The sequence below is a fragment of the Lichenostomus cassidix genome, chromosome 20, assembly GCF_008360975.1.
Source record: "Lichenostomus cassidix isolate B80296 chromosome 20, HeHo_3.0, whole genome shotgun sequence".
In the NCBI taxonomy this organism is placed as follows: domain Eukaryota; kingdom Metazoa; phylum Chordata; class Aves; order Passeriformes; family Meliphagidae; genus Lichenostomus; species Lichenostomus cassidix.
The window spans coordinates 7,331,762-7,358,740 of record NC_139500.1 but is presented as its reverse complement, the minus strand read 5'-3'; the positions used below and the strand labels follow the sequence as shown (position 1 = coordinate 7,358,740).

At 47.4% G+C, this 26,979-nt stretch overlaps 3 protein-coding genes across 5 annotated transcripts; 1 reads left to right on the top strand and 2 right to left on the bottom strand.

Moving 5' to 3' along the window:
- Positions 1-418: 418 nt before the first annotated feature.
- KIF3B (kinesin family member 3B) lies at positions 419-12,485 on the bottom strand. Of its 3 annotated transcripts, none has more exons than XM_085079508.1 (9): positions 12,354-12,485; positions 7,595-9,033; positions 6,915-7,016; positions 6,144-6,266; positions 5,913-6,031; positions 5,572-5,685; positions 5,009-5,114; positions 4,623-4,801; positions 419-4,045 (listed from the first exon to the last, which is right to left on the bottom strand). In XM_085079508.1, the coding sequence occupies exons 2-9, from the start codon at positions 8,975-8,977 to the stop codon at positions 3,949-3,951; spliced, it is 2,223 nt and encodes a 740-aa protein (XP_084935634.1). In that variant the 5' UTR covers positions 8,978-9,033; positions 12,354-12,485; the 3' UTR covers positions 419-3,948. The 3 variants fall into 3 exon arrangements, with proteins under 3 accessions (XP_084935634.1, XP_084935636.1, XP_084935635.1); XM_085079510.1 differs by lacking the exon at positions 12,354-12,485 and adding an exon at positions 12,095-12,243; XM_085079509.1 differs by lacking the exon at positions 12,354-12,485 and adding an exon at positions 9,111-9,232.
- A 309-nt stretch (positions 12,486-12,794) lies between these two features.
- On the bottom strand, positions 12,795-18,068 carry POFUT1 (protein O-fucosyltransferase 1). Its single transcript, XM_085079517.1, has 7 exons — positions 17,909-18,068; positions 17,632-17,753; positions 17,345-17,527; positions 16,679-16,791; positions 15,805-15,997; positions 15,060-15,302; positions 12,795-14,628 (listed from the first exon to the last, which is right to left on the bottom strand). The coding sequence occupies exons 1-7, from the start codon at positions 18,066-18,068 to the stop codon at positions 14,440-14,442; spliced, it is 1,203 nt and encodes a 400-aa protein (XP_084935643.1). The 3' UTR covers positions 12,795-14,439.
- A 24-nt stretch (positions 18,069-18,092) lies between these two features.
- PLAGL2 (PLAG1 like zinc finger 2) lies at positions 18,093-25,162 on the top strand. The gene is made up of 4 exons (XM_085079515.1): positions 18,093-18,199; positions 18,656-18,765; positions 20,214-20,609; positions 21,408-25,162. Exons 3-4 carry the CDS (start codon positions 20,347-20,349, stop codon positions 22,627-22,629), a joined length of 1,485 nt encoding a protein of 494 aa, XP_084935641.1. The 5' UTR covers positions 18,093-18,199; positions 18,656-18,765; positions 20,214-20,346; the 3' UTR covers positions 22,630-25,162.
- The last annotated feature ends 1,817 nt before the right edge of the window (positions 25,163-26,979 follow it).

Here is a 26,979-nt window from a genome sequence, read left to right as displayed (position 1 = left end):
AGCCGCTCTTCTTAGGGACATGTGCTACAGACTCTTCCCTACCTTCGTTTCCCTTCTCTAGACATACTCCTAGGTTATGCCCCGAGGTTCCTTCTACCCACGGCACCGAAAAACGACTGGTTTAAATCAGCACCACCCGTTGCCGTCGCAAGCAAAGAAGCACCAAGGCCGGGGACCCATGCTGGACTGAGATCCTGGGGGAGTTTCACCAGCATTTCTGGTCCCCAAGGTGCCACATGCACCTTCTATTCATGTATCTATACGTTCACATTACAATACTCTTTGCAGTTTTCCTCATATTTACATTTTTCCACTTACCTTGTGTGCAGACTACTTTTTTTTAATGAAAGAAAAATAACATGAGGCTTTGTAAAACAGGGAGTCACTGAGCCCTGCCCCAAATTAACAAAAACACACATTTTGATAGATGCAATAAATCTTATTAACTTTATTACACATTGTAATTTAGGATCACTTTACATTCCTAGACAAAAGAGATGATACAAATAAATATAACCTGTAAAACTATGGACAGAACTATGGACAGGTTCTTTTTCTACAGATCACCTAAGAGAAGGCGGAGGTGGGTGTATTTCCAAGGAGCTGAGAGTTGTCATCGACAGCTGTGCCCATGGAAGGATCTTGGGTCACCTCTTCAAAAAGAAATGGGGCTGGAGAAGGCAGTAAGTACCTGGACCCAGAGAGTCAACCCCCCACTGCAGTGCAGCAGGCAGCACCAGCATTCTCATTTCAGTTCCATCTCTGTAGCTAATTATGGCTTTTGCAGGTTCTCTTTTCCAATCTGTGTTTGAACACAGCAGGAACAGACTCCCAGGAATTACACTGAACTGGTTAAAGACTGATGCACGTTGCCCAGCGCAGACAGGAGAGAGGATGGGTCCAGGTACACAGGTGTCTCACTGAAGCTCCAGCGCTGTGTGTTCAGTGAAGGCAGACTTACACACCTACAGCTGACTGAACACTGCCTGCTCTGATCTGCATAAGGCACCGGCGCAGCCCCAGGTGCTCTGGCAGAGGTATGTGTTTTAGAAGATTCAAGCAGCATGCAAATATTTTTAAAAAGGCGCTAGACCTAAGTTAAGGATTTAAGAAAGTGCTTTAATTCCTATGCTTCAGTGTCATGTGGCGCTTGCTCCCACAGGCCAACTCCTGCTCCATGCCACTTTTTAAAAAAAAAGATCCCATTATACAGATCAGAGCAAAGACAATTATGTTGAACGTTGAAAATTCTTATGAAGAAAAGGTGATGGCACACGGCTGTCCCAGGGCCTCTTCCAGGAGTCCAGCTGGATTTCCTGCTTTTGGTTAACCAGCAGGAAGCCCAGATGGTTCAGATAACACCAGAGAAGGGCAAACTCGGCAGGAATGTTTCTTAAAAGTTTCAACCCAGAGCTCAGTATGTTTTGTACAGCTTAAGACAATGTATCTTAATATCAGTGCCACTGAGCATCTGGTGCGGGTTAAGTCCATTGGAATGAGAATCCAAAAGCTACTGTAACAGGCCGAGATTGCCCATGAATACATTGACCAAATCTCCACCTGCAGCCCCAACTTACATACAATGACTAAATATGCAGATTTATGCTTTTTCCACTCTACTGAGTTTCTTTAACCTTGCTAATGAATTTCTACAGAGTTAAAAGCAGAGCCTTTCTGACACCAGCTCCTCAACATGAAAACAGGTTTGCACTGCAGAGTTCCACGGTACCAGCACTGCCACAAGGGCAGATTCCAGCATATGAGTTTAATATAGAATAGAATTCCCTATGGAATAGTAGCAACTGAGGAAGAGTGTGCACATGTGCAGACACAGATGTGTCTGTGTATGCATTATTCACATAAAACGTGTACATAGGTACATATGGTTATATGTTGTGCTGCTATTTCAGGGTTTTAACACCATCTTCCTCCCCTTCCCCCCTGTTTAATTTGAATTCTATGAGCACTTAAAAACCATACAATCATCTTTTAAAATATCTTAGCACAGAAGATTATGTGCTGGAGAGAAAGAGGGTGCAGAGGGAAGAGAAGGTGATGTTATATTATGCAACAAAAGCCAGTTAAAAGCCTCTCTGGACATAAACAGTGCTTTGAAAAAACAAAGATTATGCTGGGTTTCTATGTTCAGGTTGAAAGAAATTGGTCATGTGCCTGCTCTCTCAATTATAAGCAAATCCCTCCTTCCTCCACCAAAACTAATATATATATATGTGCGCATATATGTGTATATATATATATATTAACCTTGTGGCCCAGGAAAGCAGTTCATGGGTTGCAGCAGCCAAGTTGGTGTTTTTGGGGTCCACCTGGCTCACCTGGGCACCGTGCCTGCAGGATGCACAGGTGAGCTGTGCTGAGCACTCGGTTCCTCCTGCTTAGGGGGTCAGTAGAAGGGAGTTCTCCAGCCTGGATGAAGTCAGTCTGTGGACATTTAACAAGCACATGGCAGAGTCCACACATCAGAGCATTTCTACAACCAGGCAAGTCCTCGCACACTCACGTGTCAGTCTGGAGGAAGTCATCAGTGAGGGAAACAGGTAAAAACGTTCACAGGATGACAGCCAAGAGCAACCAGAAAAAGTAACATCCCAAGTCTCAATATACAGTGAACTAAAACTTACAAGTAAGCTGTGGGACACTAGACAGGGACACCTTACTCTGTTCTTAGCGTGGAGTTCCACCTCCCTCTACCCTGCTACACAAGCCTGCTTTAGTCATTGGGCAGCTTTGCAAGGAGACCGTCAAAAGCAGGAGTTCTTCCTCCTTTGTTTTCAAAGTAAAACCCCTGGAATTAACACCAGCTTCCATCACCAGCATCGGTTAAGTTGGTTTCACTCCCAGCAGGCTCTGAATGGGCTGGGAGGTACAGAGAGAAAGCTGCTTAACATGAACAGGTGAGGCAGAAGAGGCACTGAATGCTGAACCTCCTTAGCCACCAAGGGAATGGACTAAACTCCAAGGAGTGCAATCAAAGGCAGCTCCACGTTCCCGTGCTCTGCCCAGCTGAGTCTGAGCCTGCCAGGGAAAGCTCTGAGCCAATGCTATGTTTTCCATCAACAGTGGGAGGCATGAGAAAATGGCCATATACCATTAAAGATGTCATATGGACACTGGTTTTAAATGCCAGGGGTAACGATGGAGGCAAGAGAGAGGAGGAAAGCTGTGAAGATGGCCATGACATGCAGAGGTGTTCTTTGACAAGGTGGTTCCTGTTGGTAGGGGTGAGGTCTGTAGGTCAGCTTAGAGGGGCTCTCACTTATGCCTGTAAACAAGGAAAGGACTTCAGATTCTACTGCTTCCTTTCTAGAGAACAGAGTTGTTTTCAAGACCCCTTTCTGTCCTACAGCCCTACAGGGGAGGCACAGCTGTGTGGTGGTGAGGATATGCTGGCCACTGCTGTCCTGCCTGTTCAGACCAATGCCTGAACCCCAGGTGATGATGCCAGTCTCAAGCAGTAAGAGGAAGAACCACACACCTTGTCAAGTTTGAACAGATCCTCTGCTTTTGAGCCTCTTTTGGTTCTCACTGTGGGGTGGTGGTTTTGCTGAGATGACTTTCAACTCTGTCTTCTTAGTGCCCAACAGCCAAAAAGGCCCGTGCAGCAGAAGGGCTGGTGCAGGAGGAGGACAGTGATGCTGTGAGGTGATCCCCATGCTTCCCATTGCTCCTAACACACTGTAACGTACCTCATGCATTTTTGATTTCCTAACTAAAATCCATTTCCCACAGAGGCCAAATGCTGAATTGCAAGCACAGATCTTCCCATGGCTCAGTGCCCCTGGACTGGCCCGAGTCAGTTAAACAGCAACAAGGCCATCTCCAGGGAAAGGGGCTGGAGGCTGGCCAGGAGCTCTCTCTGCAGGTTTGTCCTTGTCTCTGCTCCCAGAAGGTAAAGGCTGTTCCCTCCCTGGAGAGGAGTTGCTGGTTTTATTTTGGAACCAGCCCTCGTGACTGTGGGTAGAGCTGAGAAGTGGGGGTGCCTGATCCTGATGAGGATCCCACTGGTTTCCTTCCAGTTTTCGGTCTGAAGAAGCAAAAATTAAAATATAAACAAGAAAAGCTCTAACCATGTCACCTGTTACTTTCCAAAACAAATCTTCAAAAAGCTAATTTTTTTACTGGAGTTATTCTCTAATAAACAGTTTCAGCTTTTTCTTCTGTACTATGTCCTACACCCTGAAAGAAGGTTGTGGCGAGGCAGGGGTAGCCTCTTCTCCCAAGTGAGAAGTTACAGGTCAAGGGGAAATAGCCTCAAGTTCTACCAGAGGAGGTTCAGGCCAGATACTGGGAAAAATTTCTTCACTGCAAGAGTAGTTGAGCCCTGGCACAGGCTGCCCAGGGCAGTGGTGGAATCTCCATCCCTGAAGTGTTCAAAAAATGAGTAGATATGGTAAGGTTTAGTGGCATGGTAGGATTCAGTTGAAAGTTGGAGTCAAATCTTAAAGGTCTTTTCCAACCTTAATGATTTTATGATTCTGTGTTCCCTTCTATCTCTCTCTGCTTTACTACAAAGCTCAGCTTTACTGATGAGAAGTGCTGACCAACAGCAGCTGTACTTGCACCTCTCCTGGGCCAGTGTGCTCAGGGAAGGTCTGACTCACCTGGGTTTTGATTTTTTATTTGAAGTGCTCTCAAAGTTTGAGGCATCTACTTGAATCTCATCTTCTTCCTGCAGAGCTGCTTCCAGAGCTGCCTGAACCTTGGGAGCAATGGCTGGGCCTTCATAGTTCCTCGTTGTTCGGCTGGGCCCATCCAGTTCCAGTAACACAATGTTCTCTGCCTGAGACAGCAAAAGCAGAATCAAAGTCTCCAAAGTTCATACACACTGTTACTTTGCCCTCCAGAAACTTCATCTGAAGTACTTTATAAATGTATGCAGGACACTATAAATTTAAATCTCAAAGAAGAACACAAAATCCCCTCTGGAATTCACATTCCCCTAATGAGGAGGGTGAAGAGACAAAGGTTCAACCACATCCGGGCTTACCCTGTACCGAGCCTCTGTATGATTCATCATGGACATCCTGGCGTGTTGGCTCAGGGGCCTTTTGTACCCCACAGCAGATACTGGTCTTTTCATCATCTGCTGGTTGCTAGAGAAAAACAGAGACTCAGACTATTATACCCCAAAACCAAAGGGTCCTCTTGGAGTTCATGAGCTACAACATCTGCAAATTCCATGCAGAAATCTGTTTCAACACAGCAGAAACCACCCAGGCTGCACTTGTAGGAGCAGGAAAGAAATATGATAGGAATGCACTGCTATTTTAATGGTGAATGCACTATTAAATATATTCTACATATAATTACTGGGTTTGCCTATTAGAAAAAACATAATCTTCCAAGAATTCTCCTAACTGTACATTTCTATTTTATTGAACCTATTAAGAGGAATAACTTGTTTTATTTTATTTTATTATGCATTGAGAAGCTGTGAACTCCACAGGGCCAGTTTAAATCCCCACTTCAATCCCTCTTTTGTTCTTGACAGCCAGAGTGTTTCCTGTGACCTGTAATTCCATCCCAAGAAAAGAGCAGAAGTACACTCACTCCAGACGGGTTATGGGATGTAGTTTCCAGTTGTCTTCCTCTTCATCAAGGAATGATCTGTTCATGATCTTATTCTTTTCTTCCAAAGGAATAAAGTTTTCAATAATCAGGTGCCTACATGCAACCACAAAAATAAGAAATATACAAGAAGCATAATTAGCATGTGACTTCCCTCACTGCTCCTCTCCCACTGATGTAATATAATCCTGGAAAAGGAGAAATGGTTACGTTTTCTCATGTTTAAATCTTATTCTACAAGTATGTGCAAGGCAGTCCCTCCACTCCCCACCCCAAGAAACCCTCTCTGTGACAGTTAATAGCAGGCAATGGGAGTGACTTACTTTAGCTTTAATTCCCTGGTAAGTTCATTCTGGGTCTGTTCCATTTCCTGGCGCCCCTTGATGTGCTCTTCTTGGAGATCATGGATCTCTGCCTTCACAGCTTGCAGCTTGGAAAATAACTGGAGCACACAACAAGAGCCAAAATCTGTCACTTGCCAATGCTCCTCTCACTTTCACACGCAAGCTGATTTTATTCCCAGTCTGGTAGAAAGGGAATAATTTTCTTTTTACCTTTTTGAGTTTTTTGGTCTTTATGTCCACCTCTTGCTGAAGAGAACTATAGGTCTCCTTGAGCTCTAATGTTTCCTCGTCCTGACTTTCCATCTGTTGCTGGATTTCTCGCTCCCGACGTTTCTGAAGAATGTGACAATATGGCATTAAAGATCACAATTACCTTGTCCCCTCCAGCTAACACACATGATACCAATACTCACGATGGGTTTATTTCCCTGCCTTCCAGGGATTTTCTTTTAGCTTCCAGTTCTTCCTATCTCTTGCCTTATAAATACCAGAAGCATTAACTCTTATTTGTCCTTATTTTGCTGTTAAAATCAGATAGTGGAAACTAAAGGAATCAAATATCATTTTTAGATTTTTTTTTCTTTCCCTTTTTATAAGTTCGTACTGGTTATTGCATTTAAGAATCACCAACAGAAACTGCGTAACAGAAGATAAATTTTAGCACAGAGTAAAGATCCTTCCCTTGAGCTAAAGGCTGAACTGGTATTCTTGGAGGTCTTACAAATATTTCTACACTTATGAACAGCTCCGGTAAAGACACAAAGAGCTAATAGAAAACTATTATAAACCTTCTTTACATATTTCAGATAATGAAAAATATGACACAAGCCCTTCCCCCTTCTTTTCAATAAATGATTGCCGTTAAGCCCGTTTTAGGGTTAACCCTGGGAAAATTTCCTGGTAATTTCCCCCGACACAATGTTTTATAAAAGGTCTGCAGCAAGGCTTTTGATACAAAATAACAAATCTCCTTCCTTGTACCTGTTCTGCAATTTCCTGTCGTTTCTGTTCCAGGATTTTCTGCTGTTCATTTGTGTGATCCACAATATTTTTCCCTCCCACCAGGAGCTTGCTTTCCATTGTCTGAAAGGAAAAACCAGGGTCAGAAGTTTTTGTGAGTGACCACAGAAGGCAACTTTCTCTCCTAGGGATACAACTTCTTCAGAGCAACTCCTTTATTTAACCTTCTCTTTCAAGGCAGCTGGTACAAGAATCACCATTTCTTAAAATTCGTATAAAACTGTGGGATTAATGCAACAGGAACTTGTTTAGAATAAGGCACCACTGCAATGTGTGGCAAAGCTGGGGAACTAAAATGTGTGCTCCCCTGCAAAGAACTTGTTAATGATCTGAAAAATTGAGCATTTTTTGTGTCACAGATTGTGAAAAGATGCATGGTATTTTACTGTGCTAACTACTTAAGATCCTACAAGATCAGCACATAAGAACAATGAAGCAACTTATGAATATTGAAATATGTAATTAATGGTGGAAATTTCAACTTCTGGCTAGAAATAGTTTATTTTAAAATCTTCCAAACTAAACACAAATCACTATTCTGGAAACTTCCTGTGAAACATCTTTTCAAATTGGGAAACTCTTTATTTTCTCCACAGCCCATAGAAATCTCTTTCAAAAAGTAGGACAAGGAAGAATTCTACCTTGATTTTAGCACTCAGCATCTCTGTTGCTTCCTTCTCTCGCTTCAGGTCCTCCATTTTCTTTTCCTTCTCTTTCAGCAGCCTCATCTTTTCTTCTGCTACCAAGCTGTGATCCTCAACTATAGCTTTCTTCTCAATCTCCAGCTTTTCTTGTTGCTCCCTCCAATAGTCATCTTTGTCATCTCCTTCATCCTCACCCTCTTCAGTGTCCTCCTCCTCTTCCCCACCCTCTCTCCTCCTTTCCCTCCTCTTTCTTTTGCCAATAGACCGTTTTTCCAACTGTGCCTTCAGCCGAGCAATCTCTTGCTGGAATTCCCGCAGCAGAGCCTCCTTAGGATCCTCATTCACTTGTGGCTTGTTCTTGATGTTTTTGGCACGGTTGGCGTATCTCAGTGTGGTCAGTGTCTCCTCCACATTGTAAGAGGCAGGGCCTATATTGGCGACCATCACAGTTTTGGCATTGCCACCTAATGAGTCCTGAAGTAGCCTGGTCAGCTTGGAGTCCCGGTACGGAATGTGTGTGCTTTTGCCATCTACCAGGGCAGAGATAACATTGCCCAAAGCTGAGAGGGAGAGATTGATTTTAGTGGCTTCCTTCAGCCTTTCCCCCTGTGCTCCAGTCTTTGCTTGCCGCTCACTGCCTGCCAGGTCAACCAGGTTGAGCTTCCCAACACGGATGTGGTTCTCTCCATCCAGTCCCAACTCGCTGCACTCGATAGTGATCTGGAAAATGGCATGAGATCGAGAGCTGTGCTCGTTCATGTTGGTGGCACCAACGGAGCGGTTCTGGTTTCCCAAATTCATGATGTGCTCTATCTCTTTGACACTTTTTGTAACAATGGTGGTCAAATCCTTAACAAACACCCCTGTGTCTGGTCTCTCTTTCAACTCCAGCCGCTTGGACTGATCCTTTGATAACAAGTCTCTGATTTCTTCTTGGTATATTTCCAAATAAGATGCTCTAACTAGGTATTGCTGATTTTGAGATCTAGAGATGTGGGTGAAGATGTGATCAAATGAATTGGGGATGACCCCTCTCTTTTCGGGATCACCACGCACCCCTTCCATTGTGTATGTTTTCCCTGTCCCAGTCTGCCCATAGGCAAATATTGTCCCATTGAACCCTTGCAGAACAGAGTCCACAAGAGGTCTGAAGGTCTCATCGTAGAGTTCGACCTGTTTGGAATTCCAGTCATACACAGCATCAAAGGTGAAAGTTTTAGGCAGTTCATGAGATGATCCCCGTGGATTCTTCACCGAGACCTGCCCCAACTTGACGTCCACATTAACAACTTTTTCATAGGAAGCAGTTTTCTCTTTGCTGTTCATGGGCCGGCAGCGCACAACCACCCGCACGGACTCGGAGCTCTTTGACTTAGACATGATGGTGGGGCTGTGGCTGGTGTGATCCTGTCGATGGATGATCCCGTGCTAGACACCTGAAACAAAAACAAAGCAGGAATGTCTGAAGGCAGTTTTGTGCAGGGGACAGCTTTTCACAAAGCCAAAGACTCACCTCATTGATTTGAGCGGCATTTTGCATTCAATAAGTTGCAAAGGATTCTGAAGAATTAAAATCATGCACATCTTGAAAACTGTGTAAAGGCATGAACTGAGACAGAATTATTTTACCAAAGCCTGTGAATCAAATGATATCATTTTTACAAACTCTGCTTCAAAAAATTGTCATCAAATCACATCTTTACAGTTGGTAAAGATCTTTTTATTGACCCTTAAAATTAATCATAATGCTTTTTAAACTATTGATAAAAAGAATACTTTGCCATGCATTTTCTTTGCACTCAGGCCTGTTGTTTTAAATTTCCCATTTCGAAAATCTAGTGTAGCCTTGCTCTCTCTGGAGCACAACTCTGCTATTATCTTTTCTTTTGGCAATATATTTTCATCAGCATTTCCCACAAAAGCCCAGCCACACTGATCTACTGACGTCACTCCCGCTCTGGTGTTCCAACTGCATCAGGTTTACAGGACTCACCATCAACCTAAACTCACATTGCATAAACCCATATCACAGATCCAAATCCTTCATGACTCTGGGTAGAGAGGGAGGACACACTGGTGCATCCCCCAGTCATCAGCAAGATGAGCTGCCACTGAAAATGGAGAAATAAGCCTGTTTTCCTGCTAAAGCAGTCACTGCTAAAGCCTCACACAGCAGATCTCACAGCACAGCTTGGGGAATGCCATGCAGTTTCTAATAACACTTTTTATTTCCAAAATATCTTCCAGGAAGAGCCCTGAGGTCCTTCTGCCAACTGGAACTAAGTGTAAAACTAATACACACAAGGAACCCCAGGTAGAGCTAGTACACATTCAGGTGTGGCTTCCTAGGAATGTCTGCACTGTTCCCTTCCCAGCTGGATCAGCAGGAAATAGGGATTTTTGTCTAATTGTTTTTTAGATGATAATTGCCCATCTCAGAGAGCCTTTCCAACAAGGTGGCAGAGAACTTCAGGACCAGTGCTAGTGGATGGGAAAGGAAGCACAATTCTAGCCCAATATATAGACAGTCAGACTGGCAAAGAGTAACACAGGAATAGCAGATAAACATGGTTAAGAATTGAACAGAAACCTCAGGATGGCCTTGGGAATTTCCTTGGGTTTGCGGAGGGAACCTCTTTGCTTCTCACTCTTCCCATTAAAGCACTGAACTGGACACTCATTCAGAATTCACTTTACCCCTGTGCATAGAGTTCAAACAGTTACAGGAATTGTGGGTAGCTACTGAATAAAACCATTTCCCTCCTAATTGACAGCCCCGGACAAAGGTGACTTTCCTGTCTGGCCCACAGCAAACATGAATTCTGGAGCATGAACACAGAAAGAATAAGTGAAACGAGGACAAATCTTGGCAGAATCACAAAAACAACTCTCCCTCTTCTCATCCTGAGGAGCTGTATACATTAACACACGCTTCTCCTTCCACAGCTCCCAGAGACATTCCTGTAATTCAAGTTCACAAGAGACAATTTTCTGACAAGGTCACATGACAACCACTGTGTCACGCATCTGCATGTTCACACTGGCAAATACTCGTATTAGGCACAAGTTCTGACAAGGAGTGCATGCATTTATTTTATGTATTGAATATCTAAAATACTATTCCGATGAAAAGTGCCACTTTTGTAAGTAATTATGACAAATATTAAATGATCAGAGTTAAGTTAGTCTTGCTGGAAGTGCACCTTGAACAAAAATTATGTTGCACATTTGCTGCTCCTCTGAGTGTACCTCCTCACCGTCAGCTTTTAACACCTTTCCCCACTTCACTTGCAAGTCTCTTTTTATAGTCACAAACAACTGATTTTACCCCTGATTTGGGCTATTTTCATAACAACCCATCATGAATCATCTCCAATTATTTTAGCTACTGTGGTGAAGTTTACTGGAAGCATAACAAATTATGGCTCTTCTCAGATTTATCCAAGTGTGTAACTAGAAAATAAAACCAATTAGTTGGCAGTGTTTGTATTCCCCAGAAACTCCAGGGCAATGTTTGAGCTGCCAGAGTGGTTGGACACGAATGGCCAGAAAACTGGGAATGCAGCTGTGCCATCCACCCTTCTCCATCAAAGATGGGAATTTTTTAATGAAATTAGTTCAGCCTAAAGTGAACTGGGCCAGGTTCCTACAAGTCAAGGTCAAGGTTAAGGTTGAGATGGATGCACTAGAAAATCTGCTCCAGGTGACCAAGAGGCAAAGATGGGCAGAAATTGAAGCATTTTTATTTATTCCAGTCAACACAAGGTTGTGCCTGAAAAAATGAGCAATACCACAACCTGAATACAAGCTGGAGCAACCACTTTTCCTCAGAAACTTCCAGGGTTGGGAGGTGCCGGCTTGGACAGCTGTGACCCAGGCACTGTGCTCACCCCAGCTCTGCCGTGACAGGTGATGTCCTGAGGCACTTCTGCTTCCTGCCTTAAACATCTCAAAAAGATTTTCTTGGAACTTCCCAAACCCTTCCCTTGCATTTCTGCACATCCCGAGGTACCACTCGAAACATTCCACTGCTTCTCGCCATTCAAATCTTTCAAATATTTGTGGTTTCGTAATGTCACGGCTGAATTGTCTTTCCCTCCTTCCCAAGCCAAACCACCCTTTATGCTGCTGTTCTCCTCTCGCCTCCCTGCCAAACGCGCCACAGGCCGGGCAGGACATGCCGCTGCTGCCGCCGGAGCTGGGCCGGCGGTGCCACCTGTGCCACGGCGTGCCCCGACTCCACCCGGCGCCTGGGGTCACCTGTGGTCACCGCTGTCACCGCCGTCGCCTCAGCACGGCAACCCACGGGTGTCCCCTCCCACGGGGAGCCGGCAGCGCGGGCTCGTTCCCGGATTCACCCGAGCATCACCCGCCGCCCTCACGGCTGCGACACCGGGCGCTGCAGGGAAGGGGCCCTGAGGAGGCTCGAGGCACGGGGACAGCGTGGAGAGGGGGACAGACCGTGAGGGGGAAGAACCGGGAGCGGGGGACACCCACCCGAAACGGGGCCACCCGCCCCAGCATCGCCCTCACAGCCCCGCCGCGGGCGGGTCCCGCCGCCTCCCGCGCTCGCTGTCCCGGCCGCCCCACAGCGCTCCGGGCCGTGCCCACGCGTGGCACCGGGGGCGGCCGGGGGGCAGCGGGGGCCGCGGGCTGTCACCGCGGCGAGCGGCGAGGGCGGCGGCGCCGGCCCTGGGGGGCGCTGGGGATGCTCGGGGCGGGGTGCGGGCGCGGTGCGGGGCCGGGCCGGACTCACCTGCGCCGTCACCATGGAGCCGCTCGGCCGCTCCTCCCGCGGCCCCGGAAGCGGCGCGGCCGCCCCGCCCGCCCGTGACGCGCTTCCCTGGCAACGGGCGCGCCCGCCCCGCGCCGCCGCTCCCGGATGGAGCGGGACAAAGAGCCCCGCCGCGGCACCCCGCGCTCCGCCGGCCCCGACACTGCCGGGCGTGTCCCGCCGCTCTGCCGCACCCAGCCTGGGGCCTTTACAATCCCTCAAAGCTCAGGAATATTTCCGAGGAGAAAAAGATCACCATTAAAAAAAGAAAAACAAAACCACAAAAAACCCCCCAAAACCTAAGAATTAAACCCCTTAAACCCCATTAACCAGAGCTGCCTGGACGGTAGCAGCACAGTGAAGGCTGCAGCTCTGGTACCAGATACTCCTGCAATGGAGGAAGGAATGTCAGTGCACTATGAGTGAATACAAAATCAAGTTTTTATTAGTACAAAAAATACCTTAAAAAAAAAAAAAGAAAAAAAAAGAGACACCCCACCCTAACATTTTAATACTTTGTGTTCCCAACAGTGTGGGGAAAGGCTTCCCATGCTCCACAGCAAGGCAAGGCAGCCCCAAGGGCATCACCCAAAATCAGTAAACTGTATGACACAAGGAGGTTCAAAGTCTTCAAAAGCCCAGCTCCCAAAGGCCCCAAACCTTATGATTTTCCCCCAAATCCCATGATTTTTGAGGCCAGCCCTGAGGAAACAAGAGACGAGTTTTTGCCATCCTGACACCTGGGGGATCTTCTCATTTAGCTTTATTTTGTTCATTCCCCTGAGCCTTTGAACACTTTCAAAGCTCAGAAGCATTCCAAGGAGGAAAAGACTACCATAAAAAGAGGTATTTGGAGTTAACCACTCCTAACAGCCTTGTCTGGACTGAAGTAGTGGACTGGAGACAGCAGCTCAGGTACCACAGACTCACCCAAGTGGCATTTTTGAAAAATGAAGTTCTGTACTCAGTCTTTGGACCAGAAAATGAAGTCACAGAAGCACCAAAAGGCCTTGGTTAACTTGAGTCTCGCCACATTGGGATTATCAGTGTTACTAGTATCAAACTGTACCACGCCCAACAGAGGGGTTTGGGCTGTTGCTTCCCCATCAATGAGTAATTTTCCAGAGTTATCTCCCTTGGAAATTTCCTCCAAACAAGGGTAATGCTCTCAGAGGGGTTATTTTATAAAGTAGAAAACCAAACAAAACCCCACTACCACAGACACAGGTATGACATACCCAACCCCACTACAGCTACTTTGATAATCTTGGCTCCAAGTTTCACTCCTACCAAAAACCACACTGACATTAAAAGCTACAAAGCTACAAGCCCTCAATCTCCAGTTCTGCACTGGCTGTGACGGATCTCCTCCCATGTTCCTGCACACACCTTGCCCCAGGTTGATACAGAGAGGCTGAGCAGGGCAGTTACCATGTCACACCATGTCCCATTGCACTCCTCCAGCACCACCAAAGGGATCCAGGGCTCCCCAGCACTTGGGTATGGAATCTCTTTGGACAGAGACAGGAGGACACTGAGGCACTATGGTGACACAGATCTGGTAAGACAACAGTGGTCCTTGATAAAAGCCCAGGGCTTTTTTCCAGTCCTGTGCTTCACCTTGCACACCCTTTCCAGGGAACCTGATATGCCTGACAACAATTTTGCACTTTAAAAGAACCAATTATGGTCAGTTTTGGACAAGAAGCTTCAAAACATCTCCAGGTAAGAGTTAAGAATTAACAGTGAAAGAAAGGAGGAAATCTGAGCAGCTACTTCATCATGATTGCTGGTGAATCCCAAATAGTGAGAATGGAGAGCTACAAAGCTACATCCTAAAAACCAATACATAGTTTATAGTCTCCTATAAACTACATTATAAAAATTTGTCTGAGCTCACACTGGAAACACACGAGACATCAGAGAGAACAGTCTGGAAGGGACTGTGAGGAGCATCAAAGGGTGGGAGCTCTCCCACAGCCCAGCAATGACTCTGCCCACAGGGAGCACTGCAGCACCAAGGACCCAGCTCAGAGCCCTGGAACCACGGAGCCTCTTCCTCCTTTGGTCAGAACTCATCCCGCAGCCTCGGTGGGTGGTCCATGCCAAAAAACGAGGAGGGTTTCCCATGGACGTCACGCTCTCTTTTCACAAAGGCAGTGAAGGAAGAGACGCAGTTCCCGATGAAGTGGTCGGACTGGCCAAGAATGTACAGATCAATCTGAGGCACTTCTGGCTGCAAGCTGACAACCTTGAGCTGCAGAGAAACAGGGAGAGCAGATGAATCCAGTCAGCTATGATTACAATCCAATGTCTTGGCATAATACTAAAAATGGAATGCACAACAGAAAGAGAGGGAGTTTTGTCTTTCTCTGCCCTATAACTCATTTATGATTAGATCGATGTCAGAACATTTCTGAAAATCACTTAGGTTGATTTAATTTAAGCCCTTTTCATGGAGATATTTACTACCATGCCAGATAATACTCTTCAACCTCCAGGAAAAAAAAGAGCTTTACAGGATAATTTTTACTGCTATGAGCCAAATTCACTTTGAGATGCCAATATTTGGCTGTGAATAACCTATTTCACAACTGCCTGCCTGCTGTCCAGGACAGCCTCAGGCCAGAATCCAGGGGAGGTTTTTATCAAAGCACTCTTGCCAGAATGGGTTTCTGGAAGACTCACTTTTTCCTGGAAGAACTGCTGTATCTCTGTTGTGTAGGGCTCGGAATCAGTAGCGATATAAACAGATTTAGCTTCGATCTTTGCCACCCAGAGCTTGAGAGCCCGTTTGATCTCTCTGAGGTCTGGCAGGCACATGTCCATGGTGAGAGGCACCGCAGCGCTCCGGTCGTAGCCCACACACTGTGGAGAAGCCATGAAGTGCGGCCCGGCTGTCCCGTCCTTTAACATGTTGCAGGCATTTTTCTGTTGGAGAAAAGAACCACAGAATCATCGAAGTTGAAGACCTCTGAGATCATCAAGTCTACACTTTGAAGGAAAACCCCAATGCCAGCTGAACTGTATCAGAAAGTGCCACATCTGCTTGTGTTCTGGACACTTTCAGGCATGGCAATTCCACCACTGCCCTGGGCATCCTGGGCCAGGGCTCAATCATTTGTTTAGTGAAGAATTTTTCCCTAATATCCAACTTGAATGTCCCCTGCTGCAACTTGAGGCAAATTCCCTTTGGCCTGTTGCTGGAATAAGAGGCTAAACCCCACCTCGACACAACCCTTTTTCTTCTCAAAAAAAGAAACCTTTTTTCTTTTCACATTTGAGTGAGAAAACACCACCACATACCCCACCTCTGCCTGTCTGAAAGAATCCTAACACAGAGGGAGCTTCTGAATGCCAGCAGGGATCAGATGGCTCTCCCAGCACAGCTCCCTTCTGAGCAGCTTTGTGCACATCCCAGTCCGAGCCATACCCAGTCCGAGCCGATCCTCAGGTGAATGCCAACATAGGGCCGGACCAGCAGAGATTGGATATAGGCTTCTCCCTTCTTCACCATGGCATCAGACCACTCCATGTACTTCTGCAGGGGCCGGTGCTCCTCCAAGACAGGAAACTGGGCTGGAGCTCCAGGCAAGGCGAGGACAGGGTGCTCAGAGGGTGGAAACCTATGGAAAACCAAACCCCAGCAGTCTGAAACATGACCTAACCCCACATGCTTCATCCTGCATGAACACTGCTGTTAAGGTTAGAGTGGAAACCAGGAACACACTAAAACATACAGCATTTACTGCTCCAAATTTAGATAATTTTAGCTATTTTGCATCCTGAAGAAATCTCAGGGACTGTGTTTTACCTCAGACCTTTTATCTGACAGACAAAAAGAAAAGAACCTTCATACATACAGTGAGGAGCTACCAACCAATGAGATGTTACATTTTCACCCCAGACTAGAGCAATGCTGTCACCCAAACTTACTGATAACCACTAAAGCCACCCGTAGCTCTGAAAACACAAGGCAACTAGCAAAATATAGTTCATAATCACCAGCTGGGAACCAAATTCTTTTTGATGACTAATTACATAGTTAATCAATAAATACTGTAATTAAATATTCTTGGCACAGAAGTCAATCAGCTTAACAGAGTTCATACCTAAAATAATGCCCACAGGAAGTGCTCAGTGAATATTTAATGGAAAAAGCATTAAGGTTTTTAATTATATTACTAACTAACCACTTCAGTCTCTTCCCCAAAATGTAAAGTCACAATACACAAGTCACAGCTGCTTTCACGAGTGACTCTAAATGCCCACAGCGACCTGCCAGCACTTTTTCATCTTCTTGCTACCTTTGGATCCAATGGTCCTTGTACGCAGGACTGAAGGAAATTCCTTTGAAGAGCTCAGACTTGTCAAAATCCACTTGGAACTGATCCCAGAAGGGACCAAAAGGATTTCCATCCTGCAAAGATGGAAAGAAAAATGCTCATTCAGTGCATACACACAGCCTGAAAGATGGATCTAGCAAGATCCTGGGGTGCAAAGCAGGAATCTGTTCCACTAGGAAAGCAGCCGGAATACAACAGCCTGTTTGACACACCAGCTTCACAGGAAGGAAACAATGAAATGCATTAAGGAAAGTTCGCTGAGGAGGTTGGAAAGATTGTCTCAAACAACAAGGACACCACAGCTTTCAAACTTGTATTTAAGAGAGGTTACTGTAACACCAGCTGGGAAACTATCACCGCTGGGAAACAGAGCAGGAGATAAGCTACATTCACAATCAAAGAAGTGATACAATCTACTTGCACAGACTGTATTCCCGATCCCTAAGCACTTGTAAACAAAAAAAGCCGATGAAGGCACAGCAGGCAATTCCACAAGTGGTAAAAGCAGTACCACAAAGACTGATTTGCGATGGGTAACTCCTAAATTTGCAAATCAATGGCAACCGGAATGAGTCAGTCATTCCCTCTGGAATTAAGCCGTGCCCGCGGGGCTGAGGAGGAACTCACCTTCATGGGACATGTGCTTTTGTCCGCGCTTCTCTGGGCAGCAGCCTCGAAGCAATAAGCCACTCTCCTGCCGGGCGGCCAGTGCCGGGGCGCCAGCTGCTCCATGAACTCCTCCAGGCTGATCACACGGTGGTAGCGCCGCAGCGGCTCCAGCCTGAAGTGCTCCGAGTAGGGGACGTGCAGCTGTGCGGGGACACAGCCCGTGAGCCGGAGGTGCTCTCACCCCCGGCGAGGTGCCAGCCCTGCCCGCCGCGCCCCGCTCCCTCCCCGCGCCCGCCGCGGCTCACGTTGGTGTAGGGCGGGCGGTGGTGCCGGTACTCGATCCAGGGCGGCACGGCCAGGGTCCGGTTGAGGGCGCGGGCGAAGGCCAGGGCTCCCAGGAAGTGCTCGGCTTGGTTACCGAAGCGGCCTGCGAGAGATGGGGCTCAGGCGGGGACCGCGCCGGGGATGGAGCGGGGGATGCAGCGGGAGCCGCGCCGGGGGATGAGACGGGCACGGACCGCGGACCGCACCGGGGATGTGACTGGGAGATGCACAGCGGGGCCCGCACCGTGAGAGCCTCACCCATGCAGGGACAGTAGAGCAAGTAGCCGGCCTCGTCCCAGGCGGGCGCCGCGCCGCCTCCCGCCGCCATCACCGGGAGGAGCAGGAGGAGGACGAGCAGCACCGGGACCGGCCGCACCGCCATGGTGGCTCCTCGGCGGCCAAAGCCCGGCGCCACCATCCCGTCATGCCCCGCGGCGCGCCGCTCTGGCGGCCACCACCGAGCCGTGACGTCACTCCCACAAGGCCCCGCGCAATGGCGCCGCCGGGGCCGGGACCGGAGCCGCGCTTGGCGGGGCCCGGGGGAACGGGGTGAGCGCGGGGGGGCGAGCGAGGGGGGCGGCACCGCAGGGAGGGGCGGCGGCACGGCCGTACCCTCCCCTCGGCGGCGGGGTCCCCTCAGGGGACAGGGGGGCGTGTGAGGAGGAGGAGGATGCGGGGCGGAGGGGGGGGCGTAGGCCGGGCCCGCCTCCCTCCCCTCAGGGCTGCGGGGCGGGGGTGGGAGGTGTGATCCCGCTCCGCCGGTGTTGCATTATCCATGGAGCGCTCCTGGGGGTGGGGGTCTCCCGCTTGGCTTCCGAGGCAAAAGGCGGAGGTGCCGCGGGGGATCGCGGGTTGCCCGGAGGGCAGGTCGCGGCCACCCCCCGGGACCTCCGCCGTTTGCAAGGCGCTTGCAACAGCACGTTAGAGCTCCCTAAAATTCCAATGTGATCGTTTATGCACCTTGCTGTTAAAGACATCGACATTCAAACTCTTGTCTTCTTCCAGGTAACTTTGAAATTGGCCCAGATGGCCGGGATTTTTCAGAGGGAAAGGAACAGCTCCCTGGCAAAAGCAGCAGAGACTCCTGCAACGCCTGCACCGCTCTGGAGCAAGAGGTAGAGAACGCTTACCTTTTCCAGGAGAAATTTCACAGAGAGGTGAAATCTTCATGGTTTTAGCACCTAGAAAGACAGACTGCCCTGACCTACAGGCCTCCTGCACCCTGAGGGGTCAGAGCAGCTGTCACATCACTCTGGTTTATCACTAAGTGGCACCTCAGCAGTTCTGGTCCTTTATTGTTCTGCTCTGGCCACGTAGATTCAGCCTGCACAAAACCAAGTTTTGTTTTTAACAGGCATTCCCAACTGTCACAATAGCATATTTTCTTGGAGTTATCTAATTTTCAGTGTTTTCCACCCTGAGGGGACCATCCATGGTGGTGGGGGTGATGGTGTAGTCACAGCAGTAGTTGTTTCAGCTCTCCATAACGTTCCTTGAGCACTTTCTTGCCGGGGGTTGGTTTGTTCCCTCGCAGTTGCACATCCTGCCCACAACTGGCACTCGTGTTGATGTGCAGCAGGAAGTTCCTCCTCTGAAGCAATCATGGAGTGAGAAAGAGCTTGAGGGTTTGATGCTATTTTAAGAAGAGTTTCTCAGGCAGCCAAATTGAGCGAGAGATCGTTTTTATTTCAGCTGACGGTTTACCAGCCGAGCTGGTGGTAGAACCCTATAAAAACATTGTATTTCACCAAATCACAACTCAAGAACAACCTGCTTAGAGAGCTTAATATAGAACCTCATCAACATGAAAGCAAGAAGAGCTTACAGGAGGTGTATTTTGTTGAACAGGAAACAGTCTGAGCTTCCATTATTAATAGATGAGAGAGTCAAAGAAAAAAAATAGCTAAAGATTGCTCATTACTGTAGAAAACTTGCTAATCCAGAGAGGCAGAATCTGCCTCAGAATCGAAAAGTGAAAATACAATGAATAATCCTATCCTGAAGAGGAGCAGCATCCGTTGCCTTCCAGAAAAAGGTGTGATGTTGCCTATAACTGCGAGTTTTCTTCCTCAGCCCTGTTCACCCACATGTGGGGGTTCAGATTGGTTTGCTTTGGAGATGGTTTTGCCCAGTGCACCAGGTTGGTAGCAGAAAGGATGGGAAAAGAAAATACAAGAGAACCTTGATTTCTCTGAGAATCTCTAGGAGGGAATTCCATGTAAACAGAGACCAAGAGCAAGTGAGAATATGAGAAAAAATGGGATGAGAAGTTATCCACAAAACACGCAGGGAAAGGTATTTAGACCTACAAAGAGACACCTTCCAATATTATTTCAGGAGAAAATACATCCAACAGGTAACAATGGCTCTTAATGGTTGCAAAAGAATGTGATTCAGAAAAAAATTAACATAATTTTATTCAGGTAACAGTTTAAGGGGGAAAAGACAGAAAAACAGTGTGGAGATTGGAGTTGCCCATGTCTGGGAATACACATCTTCACAATTTCATTGTGTGCACGGGTGAAGGATGCAGTGTCTTAACACCAGCCTTCTGTGATTGCAGATGAAGAAGTTTTGCTATTAAAGCAGTTTGGTCACAGGGGGCTCCAACAAAAAACTGCACCGGGACAACATCACAGCAAGACACCCACAGGTTCAAATTCTGCTTGACATGGCCGTGTTCCACTAGTCCTGCCATGACGGCATTTTTTCCCAGTGTTCCCAACTGGATTCAAGATGCAAAGCAGGAGGAGGAAGAGACAGGCTGGAAATTAGTCCCCAGACCAAGAGGTGAAGAGACCGAAAGTCAGGGAAAATGCCAGTGTGAACTATCGGAGCCCTCCTTCCCTCACGTGGACAAGCTGAGAACTCACACACTTTCCCATTCAGAGCAGAGGCCCTACAACTGCCCCCAGCTGCACTGTGGCAAGGCCTTTGCTTCCAAGTACAAGCTCTATAGGTAGGTATCTGTTAGTGCCTCTTCCCAGCAGTGCCAGGAGAGAGGGGAAACCCCCTCCCTCGTGTGTCTTTGCTTGAATTTCTGAGAAGCTGGAGGAGGGGAAATGCCCTTTTACTTTTCAAAGCAGTTGGGTCCCAGACATTACCATACTTGGCATATCTTTAAGTACCTTCTAGAGAACCTCAGCTAATGCTTTATCCTGAGCTCAAGCTGTTTTCTGTTTCACTGAGGAGGAAATAGAAACAGAAAGTGAAGTTCACAGATTAAAAAACAAAATGAAAAGCAAGAATAGCATTTGCATTCCTAAGTCCTTCCTCTAACCACATGGATAATTCCATGGCAGCTGTTGCTCCAGTATGGAGAAGCAGAGTTCCCATTTATGTACAACACAAAATAATTAAATAGTGATAACTGAGAACTTGAAACCAGATGAACCACAGTGTAGATGAGTGTGAGATACCAAGGTGAAATCGGACCACAGCGGCTGTCAGCAGACTTGGCCACAGCCTGGCCCTCCTTATGAACTGAAATTTTCTCACCTCTGTCACAAATTAGGGAGGTTTTCTTTGGCAGTTTCCCTTTGGCAGCCTCAGCAGAGAGCAGGACCTGAGGAGAGACAGCTGCTAGGACAGACTGTAGGCTTTGCCTGAAGCATTGTGCTCCTGTGCCCCTTGTTTAGTGGCAGTAAAATGCCATCTGGGATTTTTGTGGCATAAAGTGTAGGACACAAGGAAAACTAGTGTGTGCTCCCTTGAGAGCTGGACATTTGTCTAACCTTTCCTGCTTTTTTCCCCTAAGGCATATGGCCACGCACTCTGCTCAGAAGCCTCACCAGTGCATGTACTGCGAGAAGATGTTCCACCGGAAGGATCACCTTCGGAATCACCTCCAGACCCACGATCCCAACAAAGAGGCCCTGCACTGTCCCGAGTGCGGCAAGAACTACAACACGAAACTGGGCTTCAGGCGACACCTGGCCATGCATGCAGCTGCCAGTGGTGACCTCAGCTGCAAGGTGTGCCTCCAGACCTTTGAGAGCACCCAGGTCCTGCTGGAGCACCTCAAAGCTCATTCCAGGCGGGCTTCTGGTGGGGCGAAGGAAAAGAAGCATCCGTGTGACCACTGCGATCGGCGCTTCTACACCCGGAAAGATGTGCGGAGACACTTGGTAGTGCACACGGGGCGGAAGGACTTCTTGTGCCAGTACTGTGCTCAGAGGTTTGGCAGGAAAGACCACCTGACCAGGCACATGAAGAAAAGCCACTCCCAGGAACTGCTGAAGATTAAGACGGAGCCAGTGGACATGTTGGGTCTGCTCAGCTGCAGCTCCTCTGTGGCAGTGAAGGAAGAGCTGAGTCCCGTCCTGTGTATGGCATCCAGAGACATGATGGGTGGTAAGAGCTTCCCTGGTATGCTGCCCGTGGGCATGTACAGCACACATCTTCAAACCATGCCAAGCTCAGGGATGCCCCATTCTTTGGTTCCTAATTCTCTTCCAATGGGAATGAGCTATCCTCTGGAGTCTTCTTCTCCCATCTCCTCCCCACCGCAACCTCCTCCAAAGTATCAGCTTGGATCTACCTCATATTTGCCTGAGAAACTACCCAAAGTAGAGGTGGACAGCTTTTTGTCAGACTTCCCTGGCAGCCTGTCTCTCTCATCTGGTGATCCTCAGTCCTCTTCACCTCAGCCACCCGCCCTGGATGAGGCTTTGCTTTCCAAGAGCCCTGCTAACCTCTCAGAGGCTCTCTGTGCTGCTAACATGGACTTTTCTCATCTTCTTGGCTTCCTCCCCCTAAATCTTCCTCCTTGCAATCCACCTGTCTCATCAGGGGGATTGGTCATGGGCTACTCGCAGGGGGAGGCACAGCCACTGCTCACCACTTTGCAACATCAACCTCAAGAGTCTCCCGGAGCCGGGGCCTCACTGAACTTTGGGCCCCTTCATTCATTGCCCCCCGTCTTCACCTCCAGCTTGAGCACAACCACGCTGCCACGGTTCCACCAGGCATTCCAATAAGCTGGAAACAGCACTGGAGAACAGATCTTTCAGTCACCCTTTTGTGGAGAGCCTTAAAAACGCACAACTCTTCCTTCCTTGGGGGTGTGAAAGCTCTGGCAGAGCTGGGTCAGATGGGAGGTTTCTGATCTTGGAGGGAGCACTTGTAGACTGGAACAGCCGATACGCCGTGCAAGTCCCAGTCCTGTACAGCGGAAAGATTTCAGCTGATAGACTGGATATATTTTATCTAATTTTTAATCTGTGAATCAGGAGCCGCGCTTAGCACTGACCTTCCCTGAGAATGCTGGAGCTATGTTCCTCTCTGGGAAGGGACTGTCCCTCAGAAAGAGTTGAGACTCTTTTACCTTGGGCTAAACTTTTGAAGAGTCCAGCTTCCATTTCACGTTACCACACTGCAATTCTGGTAAACCAGCCAACACCTCCACACGGAGAAGAAGTCAGGATACCGCTCTGTATGAAGCCAATGGGGAAGAGGCTGTCCTTCCCTGCTACCTCTCATCCCATCACCCAACGCAGCTTACTCCACATCAGTGTTAAGCAACAAGCCCGTTTACATAGTGAATTCAGCGTCACCTCTTCGGAGCCATTAGGATAAACTCATTATGGTGAACATTGTTTACACAACACAAATCTGTTTCTGCCATTGCAAACATAGGAGGCACCAGAATACACTGGGTTCATCTCTGGTGTAGCTAGAACACTGTTTACACAACGAAGTCAGGTTGCACTGATTTCTCTTCACTTATCATGTTCTTCCCCCATGGGGAAACACACTGCTTTTGGACCACTTCAGCCTCTGCCCCTGTAGGCAGCAGCTTCCTGCCTTTTCTCGCTGACTATCCCGAGGGAGGGGGATGGAGCAGCCCTCACAGCTTAGCTTGGTGTGCGGTGTATGGACAGAGCCCTTTTAAATATCTCCCCCAGGCAAACAGATCTGGAAACCAAAGCACGTGAGAGAGCTGGATGAGGAGCTCGGGACATCGAGCACTGGCATACCAGGCATGGGTGAGAACAGGCCACAGGCCCTGCTCCGTAGGTTCCCTTGGGATGAGGAATAGAGTATGAGTTGCTGGGGTTTGGGGTTTTTTAACCACAGCCATTCATTGAGGTCAGCACTCTCTTTGGCTTATCCAGGAAGCAGTCTGAAAGGTATATTTTTACCTCAATGGTGGTAACATCCAAGAATCAAGGAAGAATTGATCCCAGCTTCATGTACACTCTGTTAGTGTATTTGAAGCATGTTCCCCAACACCAATAGTTTTAACAAATACTGAGGGTTGGGCCCTGCAGTCAACTTTTCACTTTGGATTTGGTTCCACTGGCATTTTTTGTTCTCTCCTTCTCGAGCCTTGCATCCCGAAGTTAAAGTCCTGCTTCCCTTGCTCCCTGCCCCACCTCTTAAACTCTTCCATGGGCTGCCTGCCTGCCAGGGCAGAATGTTACACTGGGAAGTGGCAGCCAGCTGCTGGTGTCATTTAGCATCTGTACTGTGTCCTGGTCCCATTTTCCTGGGCGCATGTACTGCAAGTGGGGACATACAGAGGTCACTCACTCTGCATTGGTGCATGTTTATGACTATGGACAGGCAGATCTTCATACCTCAGCATGGAGGAACCACTGTAGGCCAATATAAACCAGGAAATCTGTCAACATTGTTCTCCATAAATCTAGGATACGCAAAATCTACCTCTACTCTGTTATCTCAGCTCCTTGGGCAAAGCCAGATGCTGTCCTCCCTCATCTCCCCACAGCACATCCACCTCAGTCAATGCAGATTTTTTCCTGCTGAGCCATGATCCCACCATGTGACATCAGCTGTGCCTCTTTTGGTCACAGGCTTGTTCCCTTCCATTTTACTCCAGAATTTTATTTTTAATTTAGCTTAGTAATTCTTCCCAGAATGACTCTTTAGCAATCCATTGATTCTCCAGAACATAGATCGGTTGTTTTAGGTTAGCCAGCAATGCTGCAAATAAGACTTTTGTATCAAAATGTAATATAAGATTTATTTACCTCAGCAATATCCTGTGGCAATGATCTTCCCGAGTTGAATGCAGTACTTTTTCCTTTTCTCCACTGGAAAATGTTGCCTTTCCAAGTCCAACGAGTGCCTTCTTGTTCTCTAACCTAGCAAAGGTAAACAGGGCATTGCAGCCAGTCTGTTTACCAGTATTGAATACCTCAGGCCTGTCTTCTATTGCTTTGCTCTTTGCAAATTAAAGAGTTTCACACTGTTACCAATTATATGCAAGCCTTATCCCTGTCTTCAGTTGAGAGGATTATTATTTTTTGAGAAATAAATGGTCAGAACTGATCACTCACTGCCAGTGAGGATTATCAGATTTATGCAATGCCATCACCCGCCTTCCCCCACTGCAGAACATTCAGCTTTCTTGCTTCCTGCCTGCATTGTACTCTGAACAGATGTCATCACTGGAATTCCTTTAGCAGTGGTAGCTAAACTTAGAGCCAGGCATCTTTTTCCTACCAGTAGTCTGTCAAAGAATAAATGGAATTCATTTTGCTATGATTTGCACGTGTGATTTGCTTTCCACAGTACTTTAACAAGCAGAAAAATAACCTTTGTCAATGAAAGGAAAATCTAACCCAGGAAAGGCAGTGTGGTCAGAGACAGCATTGGAGCTGATTCCAGGTGTTTGCACAGGAAAATGGATTCAAAGTTCCTCTACCACAACAGTTTGTAATCTAAAAGTATTTTACCAGTCAATCTAAAGCTAATGAGAACAATTCCATTTGAAACAGCAGGTGTGCAATTCACAGAACAAATTATAGTGAACAACTTTTTAGTGTTTATAAGAAAAAACTTGAGCATCCAAGCTTACAGCACTTGGGAATCCCAGTCCATTGGGACATACATACCAAGCTCTTAGGAAAATCAGTGGACGTCAGCTTAGCCAAGCTCATGCTGATGCAACTGGAGGTAAGGCACAAGAGTTACCTTGGTGAGCTGTGAGGGGGATTGATGCAGCACAGCCTACAATCTGTTCTGTGGTGTATGTGTAGGGTTTTGTGGCAGCCACTGTGCTTGTTATGTGATAAAAAAAAAAAAAATCAGTCATACCAGAAAGAGTTTGGTTTTGGTTCTTGTTTGTTTTAGACCACGAGTTTGGGACTGCAGGTCCAGGACACAGCTGTGAGCCATTCAGGGCCCAACAAACCATCCCACTGTTATCTCTCTATTCCTGGCTGGCACGCCGGTACCAGGAGGGTGGCATCAGATTGAGCCCCAGAGCAGCAACCACAGCACATAATTGGTCAGGATGGTTTAGTTAAATAAAGGAATATTTTAAACTGGCTTGGGTTGGGAGGTGTCCAGGAGTGATAGGAACAGTGCTAGATATAACAAAATGTAAACCCACAGAGCTCCAGTCAGCAAAAGCACAGGACATGAACTTGCCAGCCCTTATAAATCAGACCCTGGATTCTCAGGAAGCTATGAACTTAAATGTCCCCCTAGAAATAAGAACTAATAAATAGCCAAGCCAAGCCAAGCCACTCCCTGGCAGCAGAGGGTTAACTCTTGCCCATCCTTCCAGGCTCAGATTGCCAGAGTTCTGTGAAAGGCTGAAGATCTTTTTCCCCCTGGGATTCCAGCTCACTCAAAATCCATTTGCAGGAAGGAACAACATGTTATCTTGCATTTGCTTCCACTGAATTTCACATGACAGAATACCCACACACCGCGTTGTGACAGACCCTGTTCTCTGTCTCACAACATTGCTGCTCTTTAGCCTCAGTGTTGAAAAATGGTGTCACTTCAACTGGAATCCGTTTTTCGCCTCCGGTGGATTGATGATTTCAGTACTTTTGTTGAGCTCAGCTCTTTGTTCTTTAATTCCTTCCTTGCTGACAGGTGAATAGCAGCTGCTGGGAAGATTTCCTGCAGTTCACTGAAAAAATCCCTTTTTTCTTTCTCTACCATTGCACCACCTTTGCTCTCTGGACAGAACAACCCCACAGAGGCATTTTCTGCTGGCTGCAATTAAAATTTCCACAAATAAATCTTCAAAGATGTGCTTCCCATCACCCTACCTTCTTGCTTATCCTCTAATCCCAGTTAGTCAGACTGACGGAATTCTCCCTCAGGTGCCTATTTTTAGTTAATTGCCTGCCCAAGCCCTGGAGCTGTACTGCCACTAAAGAGTGAACTGGATGAATGGCTCAAATAGACCCACTTCAGGTTTTCATCCTGATCCAAAACTTGCTTCTTTTCCATAACTTATATTTTATATTTTTCCCAGTTCTCAGAGATGGGAGTTTACATCTGAAGCTGTGAATCCCATCATGCCTGACCCCGTGCGGTTGGAGAAGGTGGTTTGGTTTAGC

Coding starts and splice junctions, on each gene's coding strand:
- KIF3B (XM_085079508.1), bottom strand. CDS start 8,977: ATGTCTAAGTCAAAGAGCTCCGAGTCCGTGCGGGTGGTTGTGCGCTGC. Junction 7,017..7,594: donor TGCTGAGTGCTAAAATCAAG/GTAGAATTCTTC, acceptor TTTTCCTTTCAG/ACAATGGAAAGCAAGCTCCT. Junction 6,267..6,914: donor GACAGGAAATTGCAGAACAG/GTACAAGGAAGG, acceptor CACATTCTTCAG/AAACGTCGGGAGCGAGAAAT.
- POFUT1 (XM_085079517.1), bottom strand. CDS start 18,068: ATGGTGGCGCCGGGCTTTGGCCGCCGAGGAGCCACCATGGCGGTGCGG. Junction 17,528..17,631: donor ACCGCCCGCCCTACACCAAC/GTGAGCCGCGGC, acceptor GTCCCCGCACAG/CTGCACGTCCCCTACTCGGA. Junction 16,792..17,344: donor AAAGCACATGTCCCATGAAG/GTGAGTTCCTCC, acceptor CCATCTTTGCAG/GATGGAAATCCTTTTGGTCC.
- PLAGL2 (XM_085079515.1), top strand. CDS start 20,347: ATGACGGCATTTTTTCCCAGTGTTCCCAACTGGATTCAAGATGCAAAG. Junction 20,610..21,407: donor TCCAAGTACAAGCTCTATAG/GTAGGTATCTGT, acceptor TTTTCCCCTAAG/GCATATGGCCACGCACTCTG.